General features: G+C 55.9%; 1 protein-coding gene across 1 annotated transcript; it reads left to right on the top strand.

The window, feature by feature from the left end:
* The first annotated feature begins 262 nt into the window (after nt 1-262).
* On the top strand, nt 263-12,746 carry LOC123351986 (sialoadhesin-like). Its single transcript, XM_044991670.1, has 9 exons — nt 263-312; nt 4,810-4,878; nt 5,482-5,823; nt 6,375-6,641; nt 6,804-7,079; nt 8,356-8,616; nt 10,255-10,401; nt 10,972-11,021; nt 11,643-12,746. Exons 2-9 carry the CDS (start codon nt 4,839-4,841, stop codon nt 11,724-11,726), a joined length of 1,467 nt encoding a protein of 488 aa, XP_044847605.1. The 5' UTR covers nt 263-312; nt 4,810-4,838; the 3' UTR covers nt 11,727-12,746.
* The last annotated feature ends 733 nt before the right edge of the window (nt 12,747-13,479 follow it).

Genomic DNA, 13,479 nt, shown 5'->3' with positions numbered 1-13,479 from the left:
CCTAGCCCGCTGCTGTAACCACTAGACCCCACTCTGCTCTGAAAGCTCAGACTGGAACCAGGAGTCCTGGTTCCCAGTCTGCCCAACCCCTACCCCCCCGCCTCTCACCACTGGCTTTTCTTGACATGTGAAGATCAGGCCTGGTGCCATTAAGAGCCAGGAAGTCTTTATCACAGTTCCTTTTCCTCCCCTGAGTCCCGGCCCCTCCAGCCCAGCACACGGTAGCGGGTTATCTGCCATAGCCCATTGCCTCCCTTGTCTGCGTTGAGATCAGACGGGGCTCCCAGAGGCTAACGCACTCCCAGGGCCAGGGTAAGTGCTGTGCTCCTGAGATCTCACACTCCCGGGAATTGGTCCTGCTTTGAGCAGGGGGTTGGGCTAGATACCTCCTGAGGTCCCTTCCAACCCTGATATCAGGGGCGGCTCCAGGCCCCAGCACGCCAAGCGCGTGCTTGGGGTGGCAAGCCACAGGGGGCGCTCTGCCGGCGCCGCGAGGGCGGCAGACAGGTTGCCTTCCGTGGCTTGCCTGCGGAGGGTCCGCTGGTCCCACGGCGGCGGGCCCCGCGGACCCTCCGCAGGCAAACCGCCGGAGGCAGCCGGCCTGCCGTGCTTGGGGCAGCAAAATTCCTAGAGCCACCCCTGCCTGATATTCTATGATTCTATGATTCTATGAACTTCCATGATTGTGTTTGGAGTGTGGTTGTGTGTCTGTGTGTGTGCGGGGGGAAGGAGGGCGGGGGGGAGACAGAGTCTGTGTTTAGAGTCTCAAAGCAGCTTCAACTGAAATGGAAGGTGTTGCTCTTCTGCTCTATGAGCTAAGATATGAAAAATTATCTAAGTTATATCAGTTGCCCCACCCCAGAGGTGGCTGCATCTTAGCGCTGGGCGAGCCATACCCATGGGGCATTATGTGCGACTGTTGCCCGGCTGCCCTGTGCCAGAGGCGGCTGCATCTCAGCACCCGGTGAATCATCCCTGTGTGGTATTATGTGTGGCTCTTACCCAGCTGCTCCACCCCAGAGATGGCTGCATCTTAGCACTGGGTGAGCCGTCCCTGTCTGGTGTTATGTGCGGTGTTTCCCGGCTGCACCACTCCAGAGGAGGTTGGCATCTCAGTGCCAGGGGAGCCGTCCCCACGCAGCATGTGTGTAGCTGGTAACTGGGTTATATGGTGTTTGGATGAAGGAGTAATTGAACTTTTAAATATAAGATCTTGTAGGTTTATTATTTGCACTGTAGTAGTGCTGAGCCCCAAGCCCGGGCAAGCACCCCAGTGTGCTAGGAGCTGCGCAAACACAGGAATACCGCTGCCCCTCTGGGAAGTGGGAGCAGAATCCAGAATCCAATAGGTCAGTTACCCAAAGGAGGAGAAATTAGCACCATGGCAGCTGGGTATATTCTCAGTGCAACTTGTTTCTTTGTTAAGTATCTGCAAATTTGACACCATCAGCTCAGGATAAAACAAAGACTGTGAATGCCTTGCCAACTACAGAACCAGTTTCTCCTCCCTTGGTTTTCACACCTCAACTGCTAGAACAGGGCCTCATCCTCCCTGATTGAACTAACCTCGTTATCTCTAGCTTGCTTCTTGCTTGCATATATATACCTGCCCCTGGAAATTTCCACTACTTGCATCCGACGAAGTGGGTATTCACCCACGAAAGCTCATGCTCTAAAATGTCTGTTAGTCTATAAGGTGCCACAGGATTCTTTGCTGTTGTTTCTTTGTTGTACATGCACCAGTCCTGGACAGACGAGGTCGCAAACAGCATCCAGGGAACTCTGTGGGGACTCTCAGCAGAAACCACCAAGGCCAGGTTCCCAGGGAGCAAATAACTCTCCATAGACTGAGGGATTGAGGCAGCGAGCACCCCAGAGAGAACTAAAATGCAAAAACGAAAAACAAATTTCTTCCAAAGCCTGAACAGTTGCTTGCACACTAAGGACAAATTGTAATAGCACCACCTGGAGGCTTCTGGCAGAACAAATATAAGGCATGGCTCATGTGCCATGGAGACTGAATTCCCCATGGGGTCTTTGCTGAGCCATTCTGTACCCCATACTCATGTCTTCCCCCGCTAATGCCTACCTCCCCTCTCGGGAGCAGAGGAGAGCTCAGTCCGTATGGCCTGTTCAGCCAGCGAGGGGCTGGTTAATGCCATCTGGGGTGTGGATTTTGTACTTCAGACATGTTTGTTAGGAACAGGTCTGAGATGCTCACAGTTCACTCCACCCAGCCGCCTACAAGGGACAAGCCCCTGCCCCCTCCCCCAATCTAACCATTAGATCCCACAATTCTCTCCAAGCCAAGAATAGAACCCAGGAGTCCTGACTCCAAGTCCCCCCTGCTCTAACCCATTGGACCCCCACTCTCATCCCAAAGCTAGAGATAGAACCCAAAGTCCTGACTACCCATCCCCCCTGCTCTAACCACAAGACCCCACTCCCCTCCCAGAGCCAGAAAGAGAACCCAGGAGTCCTGGCTCCCAGGCCCCGCCGCTGCCCTAACCTGCAGACCCCGCGCCCTTCCCAAAGCTGGATAAAGAACCCAGGAGGCCTGCTTTCACCACTAGCAAGCTCCAGACAGCAGATAATCGCTGGCCTCTTCCGCCTTCTCTAGGAGATCCTGTTCTTAGAATTGTTGCATCACATCAAATCTTCCGAGACACCTCTGGCCCCAGTAGGGGAGAGAGAGAAGGCCCCAGCTAGAGGAACTGTGTATCACAGCGGGGAAGCCAGCCTCCTGAGATGCTGGGTGAGCCCATCATGTCCAGGCTGGGGGGCTGTACCCTGCTCAGCAGCGACTCTGGGAAGGACCCAGGTGTCCTGGTGGAGCCAGATGGCCCATGAGCTCCCTGGGCGATGCTCTGGCTAAGAGGGTGAGCGTGACCCTGGGCTGGAGACACAGGGAAATAGCGAGTAGGAGCTGGGATCCCCGCTCGACATGACATTGGGGAGACTGTGCCCATCTCTGGGGGGCCACACGCCAAACAAGGTGTCCGGAAATGGGGGAGGTGTCAGAGAAGAGCAAAGGGATGATCCGAGGGCTGGAAAACCTGCCAGAGAGCCAAGCACTGCAGACGCTCGCTCTAGTGAGTTTAACCTGGAGAAGGCTCAGAGGGGACTAGATCCCCGTCTGTCAGCACCTCCCTGCTGGTGCGGGGGAGGTTTCAGGGAGCAGAGGGCTCATTAACCCAACAGAACGGGCAGAGCGAGAACCAACAGCTGGCGGATGGAGCCAGAGAAATTGAGACTGGGAATAAGGGGCAGATTTTCCCAGGGAGGGGAACTGACCCTGGGAATCACTGCCCCAGCCATCAGAGTCTCCAGCCATCAGAGTCTTTCTCTGGAGATGAGATGTCTCTAAAAGCACCTCTCTACCTCGACCATCAGATCTGGGCTGGAGGCTGGGATCCCTCGGGGGAGGTCTCCAGGCTGGGCAGACTGCGTGGGCACCATGGTCCCTTCTGACATTAAGATGGGCAGATCAATGAACGCAGCAGTAAGCAGCTGGGCTGGGAGCTTCTCAGTTCTCCTCGGTGAGGCAGGAAACTGCGATGCTGGATAAAGCTAAACACCACGCGGTTGTTATTACAATTTACCACATGTGTTACGGTCACGTCTAATGACCCAGCTGAGATCAGAGCCCCTTTGTGCCAAGCGCGGCCCAGACACACAGCCAGAGACAGTCCCTGCCCCAGCTGAAATTGGGGTCCTGTTGTGCCACGCGCTGCCCACACACAGCCAGAGACAGTCCTTGCCACAAAACGTTTGAAGTCTAAAGAGACAAAAGTAAGATTTGTATCCACCTTGTACAGGTGGGGAAACTGAGGCATGGAGCGGCGTGGCTTGCCCGTGGTCACATGGGGCCCTGTGGCTAGCCCAGAGAGCTAGCTTTAGCATTTATTTTATGGGACAGTAATGCAAGCAACCCACAGGCCTGTCTCCTGCGAGACGCTGGCGTCAGTAGTTAGCATAAGGCTTGGGGCCTATGAACTTTGGCACAGATAAATGGCCTAACGGTGACCCCTAAGTTTTGGGGACGTGGGAACAGAGCATTTAAGGGGGAGCTTTGTCCACAACGACACCAGGAACATGAGCTAACACCAGCTTGCGGATAGTTTAGCATGGGACCATCAGCAGCTGTCTGACCACCCGGGAGCCATGACCTATGGGAGAAGGGCCCCCATCACTGGTAGTGGGAGGAGATACACATAAGGAAGAGGGGAGACACCCCTACAGAACTGGCATTAGGCAGGGTGGTCCCAGCGTAACGTCATGTACAAATCGCATCCCAGCCTGCGGGCAGCAGGAGAGCGCGATGTAGCCCTTGGGAGGTGCCGGGGTGACGGCCGGGATGACGACGAGGAAGGTGATGGTGAGGAGGAAGATACTGGGTTGTTCTGCGTGGGACGGTTCAGAGGGACACGATGCCGCCTCTCTATCTACCTCGCTGGGCTGGAGCCTTTGTGACTTTGCAAAATGTGCTAATAATTCCTCAGGTGCGAGTGTCACAGCTGGGCCCATCAGGGCTGCCAGCTCAACCCCAGTTTCCATAATCCTGGGCCTGACTTGGGGACACGAACCTGTCAAACCTCCACGGGATCACTGGGAATTATGAAGTAATCAACAGACTGAATATGCGACTCCTCCATCGGGCTCCAGGTGTGACTAGATCCGAGATCTCCTGCCTTAGCCCCCAACCCAGCCTCGCTATGGAACTCGTAGCCTTTCTGGGACACCCTTTGTGCTAAACCCCTTTTCACAGGAATCTTTCCCAGGCCCAAATCTGGTCCCCTTTTCTTGTAGGCTCCACGTCAGTGTTCACCCTGGAGGAGATGGAGGCCCTGCTGCTGCTGGCCCTCTCCATCCTGACCGGTGAGTGGTTCTGGTTGTGCTGGGGCTGGGAGGCAGTAATGGGGATGAACAGGGAGCCAGGAATTTGGGGGAGACTCTGCCATGGCGATGGCTCCACCTGCCAATGCTTGGAATCCAGCAGGGGGCATCTGGAATGTCTGGGATTCAGTTGCAACCTCTAAGGGGCGCTGTGCTGCAGAGAGCGGGGTGGGGGCTCTCCTCTGGCAGTCAGGGCTGGCCCCGATGCCCCAGGGCAGCGCTAGGGGGCGCTGTGCTGCAGAGAGCGGGGTGGGGGCTCTCCTCTGGCAGTCAGGGCTGGCCCCGATGCCCCAGGGCAGCGCTAGGGGGCGCTGTGCTGCAGAGAGCGGGGTGGGGGCTCTCCTCTGGCAGTCAGGGCTGGCCCCGATGCCCCAGGGCAGCGCTAGGGGGCGCTGTGCTGCAGAGAGCGGGGTGGGGGCTCTCCTCTGGCAGTCAGGGCTGGCCCCGATGCCCCAGAATGGCACTAGGGGGCGCTGTGCTGCAGGGAGCGGGGTGGGGGCTCTCCTCTGGCAGGGCCCCAATGCCCCAGGGCAGGACTAGGGGGCGCTGTGCTGCAGCTAGCAGGGTGCTGCTCTTCCCTTCCAGGTGCTGGCTGCCAGGACTGGGGGGTGACCCTGCCCGCGGGCCCCCTGGCTGGATGGAGCGGCTCATGCGTGACAATCCCTTGCTCTTACACCTACCCCGAGGGGCAGCTCGTCAGAGCCGTGACCTGGAGCCGGGACAAGGAGAGAATTGTGCGGCTCACCGCAACAGCCGGGCAGGGCTATGACCGGGCCAAGCGTGCCCAGTTCCTGGGGGACCTGCAGCACAACTGCACCCTGCGCCTCAGCCCGCTGGCGCTGGGAGATGGGGGCGCCTACTCCTTTGAGTTCCAGACCCAAAGCCAAAGCTGGAAAAGTCCCCGAGCCGTGTGCCTCACGGTGTCAGGTAATCCCCGGCTCCTCTTGCAGAAACAACCCAGCCTGGCCCCGGGCGGCGTTATGTGCAGCTGCTCCCCAGCTGCCCTGCCCCAGAGGTGGCTGCACCTCAGCGCCTATCGTGCCATCCCCAAGGACGGTTGCTGTACACCTCTCATAACATTTCACTCAAATCAGATGACCACATTCTGCAGAGCTATGAAGAAACAGTGGAGTCTGGTGGTTAGAGGAAGCCTAATCTGGAGTCAGGACTCCTGGGTTTTCTCCCAGCTCTGGGAGGGGAGTGGGATCTAGTGGTCACAGCAGGGGGGCTGGAAGCCAGGACTCCTGGGTTCTCTCCTAGCTCTGGGAGGGGAGTGGGATCTAGTGGTCACAGCAGCGGTGGGGGGGCTGGGAGCCAGGACTCCTGGGTTCTCTCCCAGCTCTGGGAGGGGAGGTCACATCCCCACCTGGTCTTGAGGAAGCTCTCAAAGAAGGGGCAGTGGCTGGTGACTGGAGGTGGCTGTGCCCATGGCCGTGTCCCCAGCAGTGACTGGCTCCCCCCTCACCCACCCTGCACAGAACATCCCTGCAGGGTCCAACATAGCATGTCTAGGACCGCCGGAGTCCTGAGCGGCAGCACGGACTGCTCCATCTCCGAGCGCTGCGCCTCCTCCGGCCTGTATTGGTACGACAAAGCCGGCACACAGATCTCGCAGGAAACTGGGAAAAGCAAAAGCAGGCTGAGCATGCGCATCATCTGGCAGCACCGGGGGGCAGTGCTGGAGTGCCGGGTGCGGGGCTACCGGAATAGGTGCCTCCCCAAAGGGTCCCAGCCCCCCGCCACAGGTGAGCAGCATTATGTATGGGACCTTATCTTTCTAGCGGGCGCCAGCTCCCATCTGGCCCCAGGGTGCGGGACTGGCTGGCCCAGAGGGGGAGGGAATGGGGCACGGGGTCTTTCCCCTCTAGGGGGCGCTGGTTCTGACCCATCTCCAATGGCCTTTTCAGGCCGGCCTCACCCCCTGAAGGTCCTGGTGGACACGGACGGCCCAGGCCCGATCAGGGAGGGCGACTCGTTCACGCTGAGATGCGTGGGGGACAGCGGGTCGCTGGACCAGGTCTACTTCTGGATTCACAACTACGAGGACCTGCCCGGGAGCTCCTCTCTGCAGATTGAAGGGGCAGCCTTGTCTCACGGGGGCAATTACACCTGCATGAAGTGGGTCTCCGACATAGGGCGTGCCTACCTGGCCATATCCCCCACCACCTATGTGGCCATCCTTGGTGAGTAGCCAGTGCCAGGGCGGGGCCACAGCCCTGGGGGCGGAGCAGTGTTGTACTCAAAGTACTATACAGGATCTTTTCAGGGGGATTAAGGCAAAACGCCACATTTATTAGTAATACAGGTATCAATTAATACTCTATGATATGCATATGAGATATATATCACAGTCATGCATTCACACACACACACACAGAGACACAAACACACTCCGTCTTGCTGTTGTTACCAACGAGTTGCTCCCCTTAACTGCACTGGCCAGGTGCGTTAGATTGGGGAGGGACGGAGCCGGGCTTCTGCCGATCCGGATCGATGCTCCGATGGTGACAAGACGAGACCCGGGGTCCTTCTGCAAGACACCTCACATTTATAGCAGCTTCCCTCTTATGCAAATCTAGACCAGATTCAAAATCTGGGTCTGTGTCCGTTGGTCTTTGTGCTGCTTTTCTCTGGGTGTTGTCCCAATGCTGCTCAAAGAGGGTGTTTTCTAAAGAAGGTGCTGGCTTCTAATCCCTGAGGCCGTCAATATGTCTGCTCTTCTTTGATGGGCCCACTTGACAAGTTGTATTGTCCTTTGCTCTGACTCCCATTCCCTCTGCAACTGTTGTAGCTGTCTGGAGGTGGGGGTCTTCCAAGCCTCACTCATTCACACCTCATTCGGTCAATAGGGCAATTGATTACAGAGTGGGGGGAAGATCTTATTCTACTTCTAGCAAAAAGGGACATGTTTCTTTTACTTTAACTATACTATCCTTAGGGGCTATAACATTTGATACAAAGTTTTCTACCAATTTTCTATATAGGGATCTAATACAAAGTTGTATGAAAATAGAGAGGCACAATGCCAAGTAAAGTAGAGAGGCACAATGCCAAGTCATATGAAATACAAAAGAACATCATGCAAGATGCAATGTCATAAAGATACTTAATATAGAAAGATACTTAATACAAAATAACACAATGCAACATCATAAAGATTTATAGAGATAGTTAATACAAAGATTTCTCTACAGCAGGAGAGCACAGATTGGGGGACCTTTCTGTCACTGACGTTCCGGGGGGAGGGGGCAGGGCCACAGCCATGGGGGTGGAACCAGGTTCACAAATGGGAGGGGGCAGGGGCCCTCCTTACACCATCACTTGGATATGGGAGTGAGGCTAGAGCACTGGGGGCGGAGCCATGGAGCCCCTCCGCCCCATGCCATGCTGCGCCAAAGCCCCAAGCTCCAGTCCCACGGGGGCATCATTAGCTCATATCTCATTCCGCTTCCTCTGCAGCCCCCCCTGTGGTGCATGTGGTGGCCACCCCAGGCCCTCATCGCAGCACGGGAGAACCCCTGTCCCTGACGTGCCGGCTGGACACCAGCGCCTATGGCGGATTGGGCTTCTCCTGGTACAAGGATGGCGAGCGACTGGGGTGGGCACAGGCGGAACTGGCTTTCCCGGGTGTCCAGGTGGCTGATGGGGGAGAGTATCAGTGTGAGGTGCACAACACCTTAGGGAAATCCACCTCCCTGCCACTCACCATCACTGTTGTGTGTAAGTACTGGGTGCCTTTGATAGCACATTACACATTACATAGCCAGGGAATGGCTTAGAGTCCCCCATGCACCATAGCTGAACCCCTCACAGTCCTTCTGCAAGGCCATGCCACCCCAGCACCATCCTTCTGCAAGGCCAACCAAAATAAACAAGCTCCCAGCTCGTGCTCCAGCTGGGTCCACTTTGTTGACCAGGCTCCAGTATCTCTGTCCAGCACACAGAGCCATCTAGCGGCCGAATGACATTGCAAATCAACCTGCCATCAGGCCGAGAAACATCCGTTCAAATAACGTACATTTAGTTGAAATGTAATATTTTTTAATCATCAGGAAAAATGTCTTGTTTGCCCCCCTCAAAATTAGCTCTTTGCCAGACTTTTCATTACATTTTTCTCTTCCATTTTTACCTACAGTGTTTTCAAAAAGCAATTCATGGGCGCTGGGTGAACGACCTGTTGGGGGAGCCTAGCCCCTGGCCCCTCCCTCGCTGCCCGAGAACGACCCCTTCCCTTCCCTGCCGGAGCCCAGAGCCCTGGTGGGTGGGTGGGTGTTTTCCTGCTGCCCCCTGCTGGAGGAGCTGAGCCCTGCTCTGTGTCTGTGTGTGTCCCTGCCCGCCACCTGCAGCCGCCGGCTCCCCCCATACACCTCCAGTCCCAGAGTGCCCCCAACCCCGGCGCCAGGCAGCATTGCATGGCCCCAGCTCCAGCGGCCCCAGCCCCAGGCCTCACGAGCACCGGCCCCAGCCTGCCTGCCCCAGCCTCTCAGCCATGGAAGAGTGGGAAGGGAACTGGAAGCAGGCAGGAGGGAGTCTGGGGGAGGAGAATGGGTGGGTCCATGCCTGGCTGTTTGGGGAGGCACAGCCTTCCCCGGCCTATGATACCCACCACCCATGGGGCAATTGTTGAAAATTATAATCAATTAAAGTTAAATAATCTTTTAAACAGAAAATGGGCTGGGGGAGGTTGGCAAACAAAATTGTTTAGGTTTTTGGGAAACAGACAATTATGATGGCTGAACAGAACCATATTTGATCAAAATGCAGATGAAACAATGGATGAAAATTTGGAGGACGTGTTTGATTCAATCTTTGACAAAAGGGTAGATTCAAAGTTTACAAAAGTTTCAAATACCAAATTCCCAAAACTTTTTGGACCCAGCAAAACAGAAACACACACATTTTTGTGATCATTCATATTTTTTCTTCCATTGGCCTGTGCAGCTGTCCGCACAAGGGGCCTCTGGTCTCACTTGGGGCAGGGTCTGTCTCTCGCTCTGAGTCTGTGATCTCAGCAGGGACAGGAGCTGTCTCTGTCTCTGTGTCCAGGCAGCACTCAGCACAATGGGGCCCTGATCTCAGCGGAGGTTTCTCGATGCTATTGTAATATGAGGAGATTGTAGGTTTTATGAACCTGGAAGAAACTCCAATGTCCAATAAACACTTGGGAGGAAAATTCTCCTGGTTGAAAATCCAGCTTCCTTCCTGCCCCCTCCACTGAGACTTGCCTTCATTATCCCTCCTAGGACTATGCTGCACCCTCAACCAGGTCCCACCTCCCCATCTCCCCTGTGCCTGCCCCACTGCACCCTGCATGACACTGGAGCTAATGACCCTATTCTCCATCCCTCCCCTCCACAGATGGCAGTGACTGGTACCAGCTGAGCCCTGGCCCCATGGCAGGCTTCGGAGCAGGGGTCCTGCTGCTCTTCTTCCTGAGCAACCTCGGGGTTTATTGTCTGGCCAGGAGAATCCGCCAACGGAAAGAACTGGGAGGAAGTCTGCAGGGTAAGGGACCCCCCGGGAGGGAATTGGGGGAGGGGCAGAAAAAAGGGTGGGCTCTGGCTGCATCATGGAAAACCTGGAGTGTGGGTGTGTAAAGGAAATCAACCCACTGCTCTGTGTGTGTGTGTGTGTGTGTGTGTGTGTGTGTGTGACTCCACCCCCTGCTGGAGGGTCTGAGCCCTGCACTGTGTGTGTGTCCCTGCCGCCCCCTGCTGGAGGGGCTGAGCCCTGCACTGTGTGTGTGTCCCTGCCGCCCCCTGCTGGAGGGGCTGAGCCCTGCACTGTGTGTGTGTGACTCCACCCCCTGCTGGAGGGGCTGAGCCCTGCACTGTGTGTGTGTGACTCCACCCCCTGCTGGAGGGTCTGAGCCCTGCACTGTGTGTGTGTCCCTGCCGCCCCCTGCTGGAGGGGCTGAGCCCTGCACTGTGTGTGTGAGGGTTGGCAGAAGCAGCCTGCTTTGTTGGGGGGGGGGGAGGTGGGGGTTGCCAGAAGGGAAAAACGAACAATTTGGGGGGAAATGTTTAAAGAAGGAAAATAAACAGTGAAAGGGGATAATTGTGTCTCCTTCTCCAGGGGGCAGCAGAGAGGACCCCAGTGCCCCACAGAGAGACTCGCTCTATGAGGTCAGTTGGGGGAATCTGTTAACCCCTGGGTCCCCACTGCCCCCACATACTGGCTGGAGTTGAGTATGCAGCTGCAGCCTGTGCCCCCCTGCCCAGCAGGGTGAAACCCTGCCCCCAGCTGCATAGAATCAGCACTACCTGAGCATGTGTCATAAACCCCATCCTGCTAATGGCTGAGGGGAGATTTTCCTTCACATCCAATAGCCAGATCCTGCGCTGACAAAGGTCCAGAGGCTGGGAGATCTCTCCCCAAATACAGTTGGGGATGCTCGTTGTTAGTGCGCCAGGTAACTGCAGTTCACAGCTCTGCAGGGTGGTAAAGGTGAAACCCAGGAGTCCAGGCTCACAGACCCACCCCCGCTGCTCTAACCACTAGATCCCATTCCTCTCCCAAAGCTGGGGATAGAACCCAAGAGTCCTGGCTCCCAGCTGCTCCCCCTCCCCCAACCACTAGACCCCACTCTCCTCCCAGAGCCAGGGAGAGAACCCAGGAGTCCTGGATCCCACTCCCCTGCCCTGCTCCCATTATTGCAGGTACAGGCAGACATCACACACAGGTCTCCTGCTGGGGGAGTGTCCTCTCTTTCACACAATCTGTCTCTCTTCCTGTGTCCCCGGCAGGAAATCCCATGTGCCGGGGAGATTCCCTGCCCCTCGGACGACGATGGCGACTATTATAACAGCCCCAAGGACTATTGTAACTGAGCACGGCTGAGATCCCTGCTGTCCACAGTCCCTTCCGCGCTGCTGCAACCCGAATCTCGATAAAAGTCCACCGCTCACGCCCCAGGCAGTGTTCACCCTCCTCCATGAGCTGGGGAAACCCACGAGAACCCAGGCATCCTGACTCCCAGCCCTCCTTCCACCTCGCAGCAGAGCCAAGCCCCAGGGCAGGCCCCACTTCGGCCACGGGAACTGGGCATTTCTGGGGCAGTTTAATTGTAGCGTCGATTTTCCAGGCAGTGTTGGCTTTCGGGAGGCAGGTCAGCCTAGCAGATAAAGAACAGAACTGGGAGGGAGGCGATCTGGGGGTCTGCCTGCCCATGGGCAACTCACAGCCCTGCTCCGTGCCTCAGTTTCCCTGTCTGTGCAAGAGGGGTAATGATCCTGCCTTCCTGTGTGTAGCACTTGGAGATCTCTGCCCGGAAAGCGCCAGACATGGGCGGGGTGTCGTTACCGACCCCACTGCTGTTTTCTTTCAGTTCCAGCCCCTTTCTTAGCTTTAACAGTTTTCGTCAGGGAATTGCCTTCGTTTTGTTTCTTGTGTAAGCAGTCAGGATGAGCTCTACCCTGACATCTGGTGGTGAAGTATGGGGAGTGTGGAAAGGAATTTCAGGTATTTGCATATGCACACCCACCCCACCTAGCTTAGCCCATGGCAGCGTGGGATGGTTATTTTGACAGCTTTGGGATCCCCAATTTCTTTGTTATTGGGGCAGGAGGAATAAAGTGTTGTCACCCTGATTATGTGAATGAGGAGCTATGAGACTGCGTTAGGACAGAGATGTCTCACTATCCATTAAGTAGCACTTGCTAGACAAGGGACATGGGTGCCAAAACCCAGTGAAGTGAGAGAGGTTGGGGACTTGTGTGTATGTTTCTGATAGTAGGGGCCTGCCTTTAAGAGCCTAGAACACCAATTGCACTTCCTCCTTTCTCCACTGTTGAAGAGCAGAGCTAATTTTGAATCCTTTAGGAATTCATCTAAAGACTGCTGAGCTGAATTCATGTTGGGCCAGTAGTGCACCAGCACTGGGGCTCCTCTACTACAAGCTGAAATCACTAAAAGAGCTAAGCTTACTGAGCTGAGATCACTGAGTGTTGTGTTAACTAGTGGGGAGCCTGAAGATCTATCACTAAGCAGCTGGCAGAGCAGAGCAGTTTGCAGCATGTTGGAACAGTGAGTGGAGTGGTTTGTGGGGAGGCTGATGTGGTTCACGGGTCAGCTGGAGGAGTGGAGCCAGTCGTGGTGAAGGCTGCAGCAGAACTCCACGGAGAAGCGGAGCAGTCGGCCCTGGCCCACGTAAGGTGCCCCTTAACACCCTGTGTGTGCCCCCCCCCATTTCTACCCAGGCTGGGGGGGGGGGTAAAGCTCTGCAGATAAACTGTTGAACTCTGGGGTGGCACTGACCAGAGACAGAGACTTTTGGGTTGTTGGACTTTGGGGTGATTGGACTTAAGACCCTAAGGGGGAAAGGACACTGCCAAATGTACTTGGAGGTGGGGTTTTTTTTGCTTACGGTTTGTGTTATAATCCGGTTTGTGGTGTTTCTCCAATGGTGATGCCGCGTTGTTTCCCTCCTTTATTAAAAGGATCTTGCTACACTCAGACTCCGTGCTTGCGAGTGGGGAAGTATTGCCTCCTAGAGGCGCCCGGGGGGGTGGTATGTAATTGTCCCAGGTCACTAGGTGGGGGCTCGAGCCGGTTTTGAATTGTGTTATTGAAACGGAACCCCTG

This window comes from Mauremys mutica, chromosome 17 (genome assembly GCF_020497125.1).
Source record: "Mauremys mutica isolate MM-2020 ecotype Southern chromosome 17, ASM2049712v1, whole genome shotgun sequence".
NCBI classification, from domain to species: Eukaryota; Metazoa; Chordata; order Testudines; family Geoemydidae; genus Mauremys; species Mauremys mutica.
The sequence above is the reverse complement of the archived record's forward strand: the minus strand, read 5'-3'. Positions and strand labels throughout refer to the sequence as shown.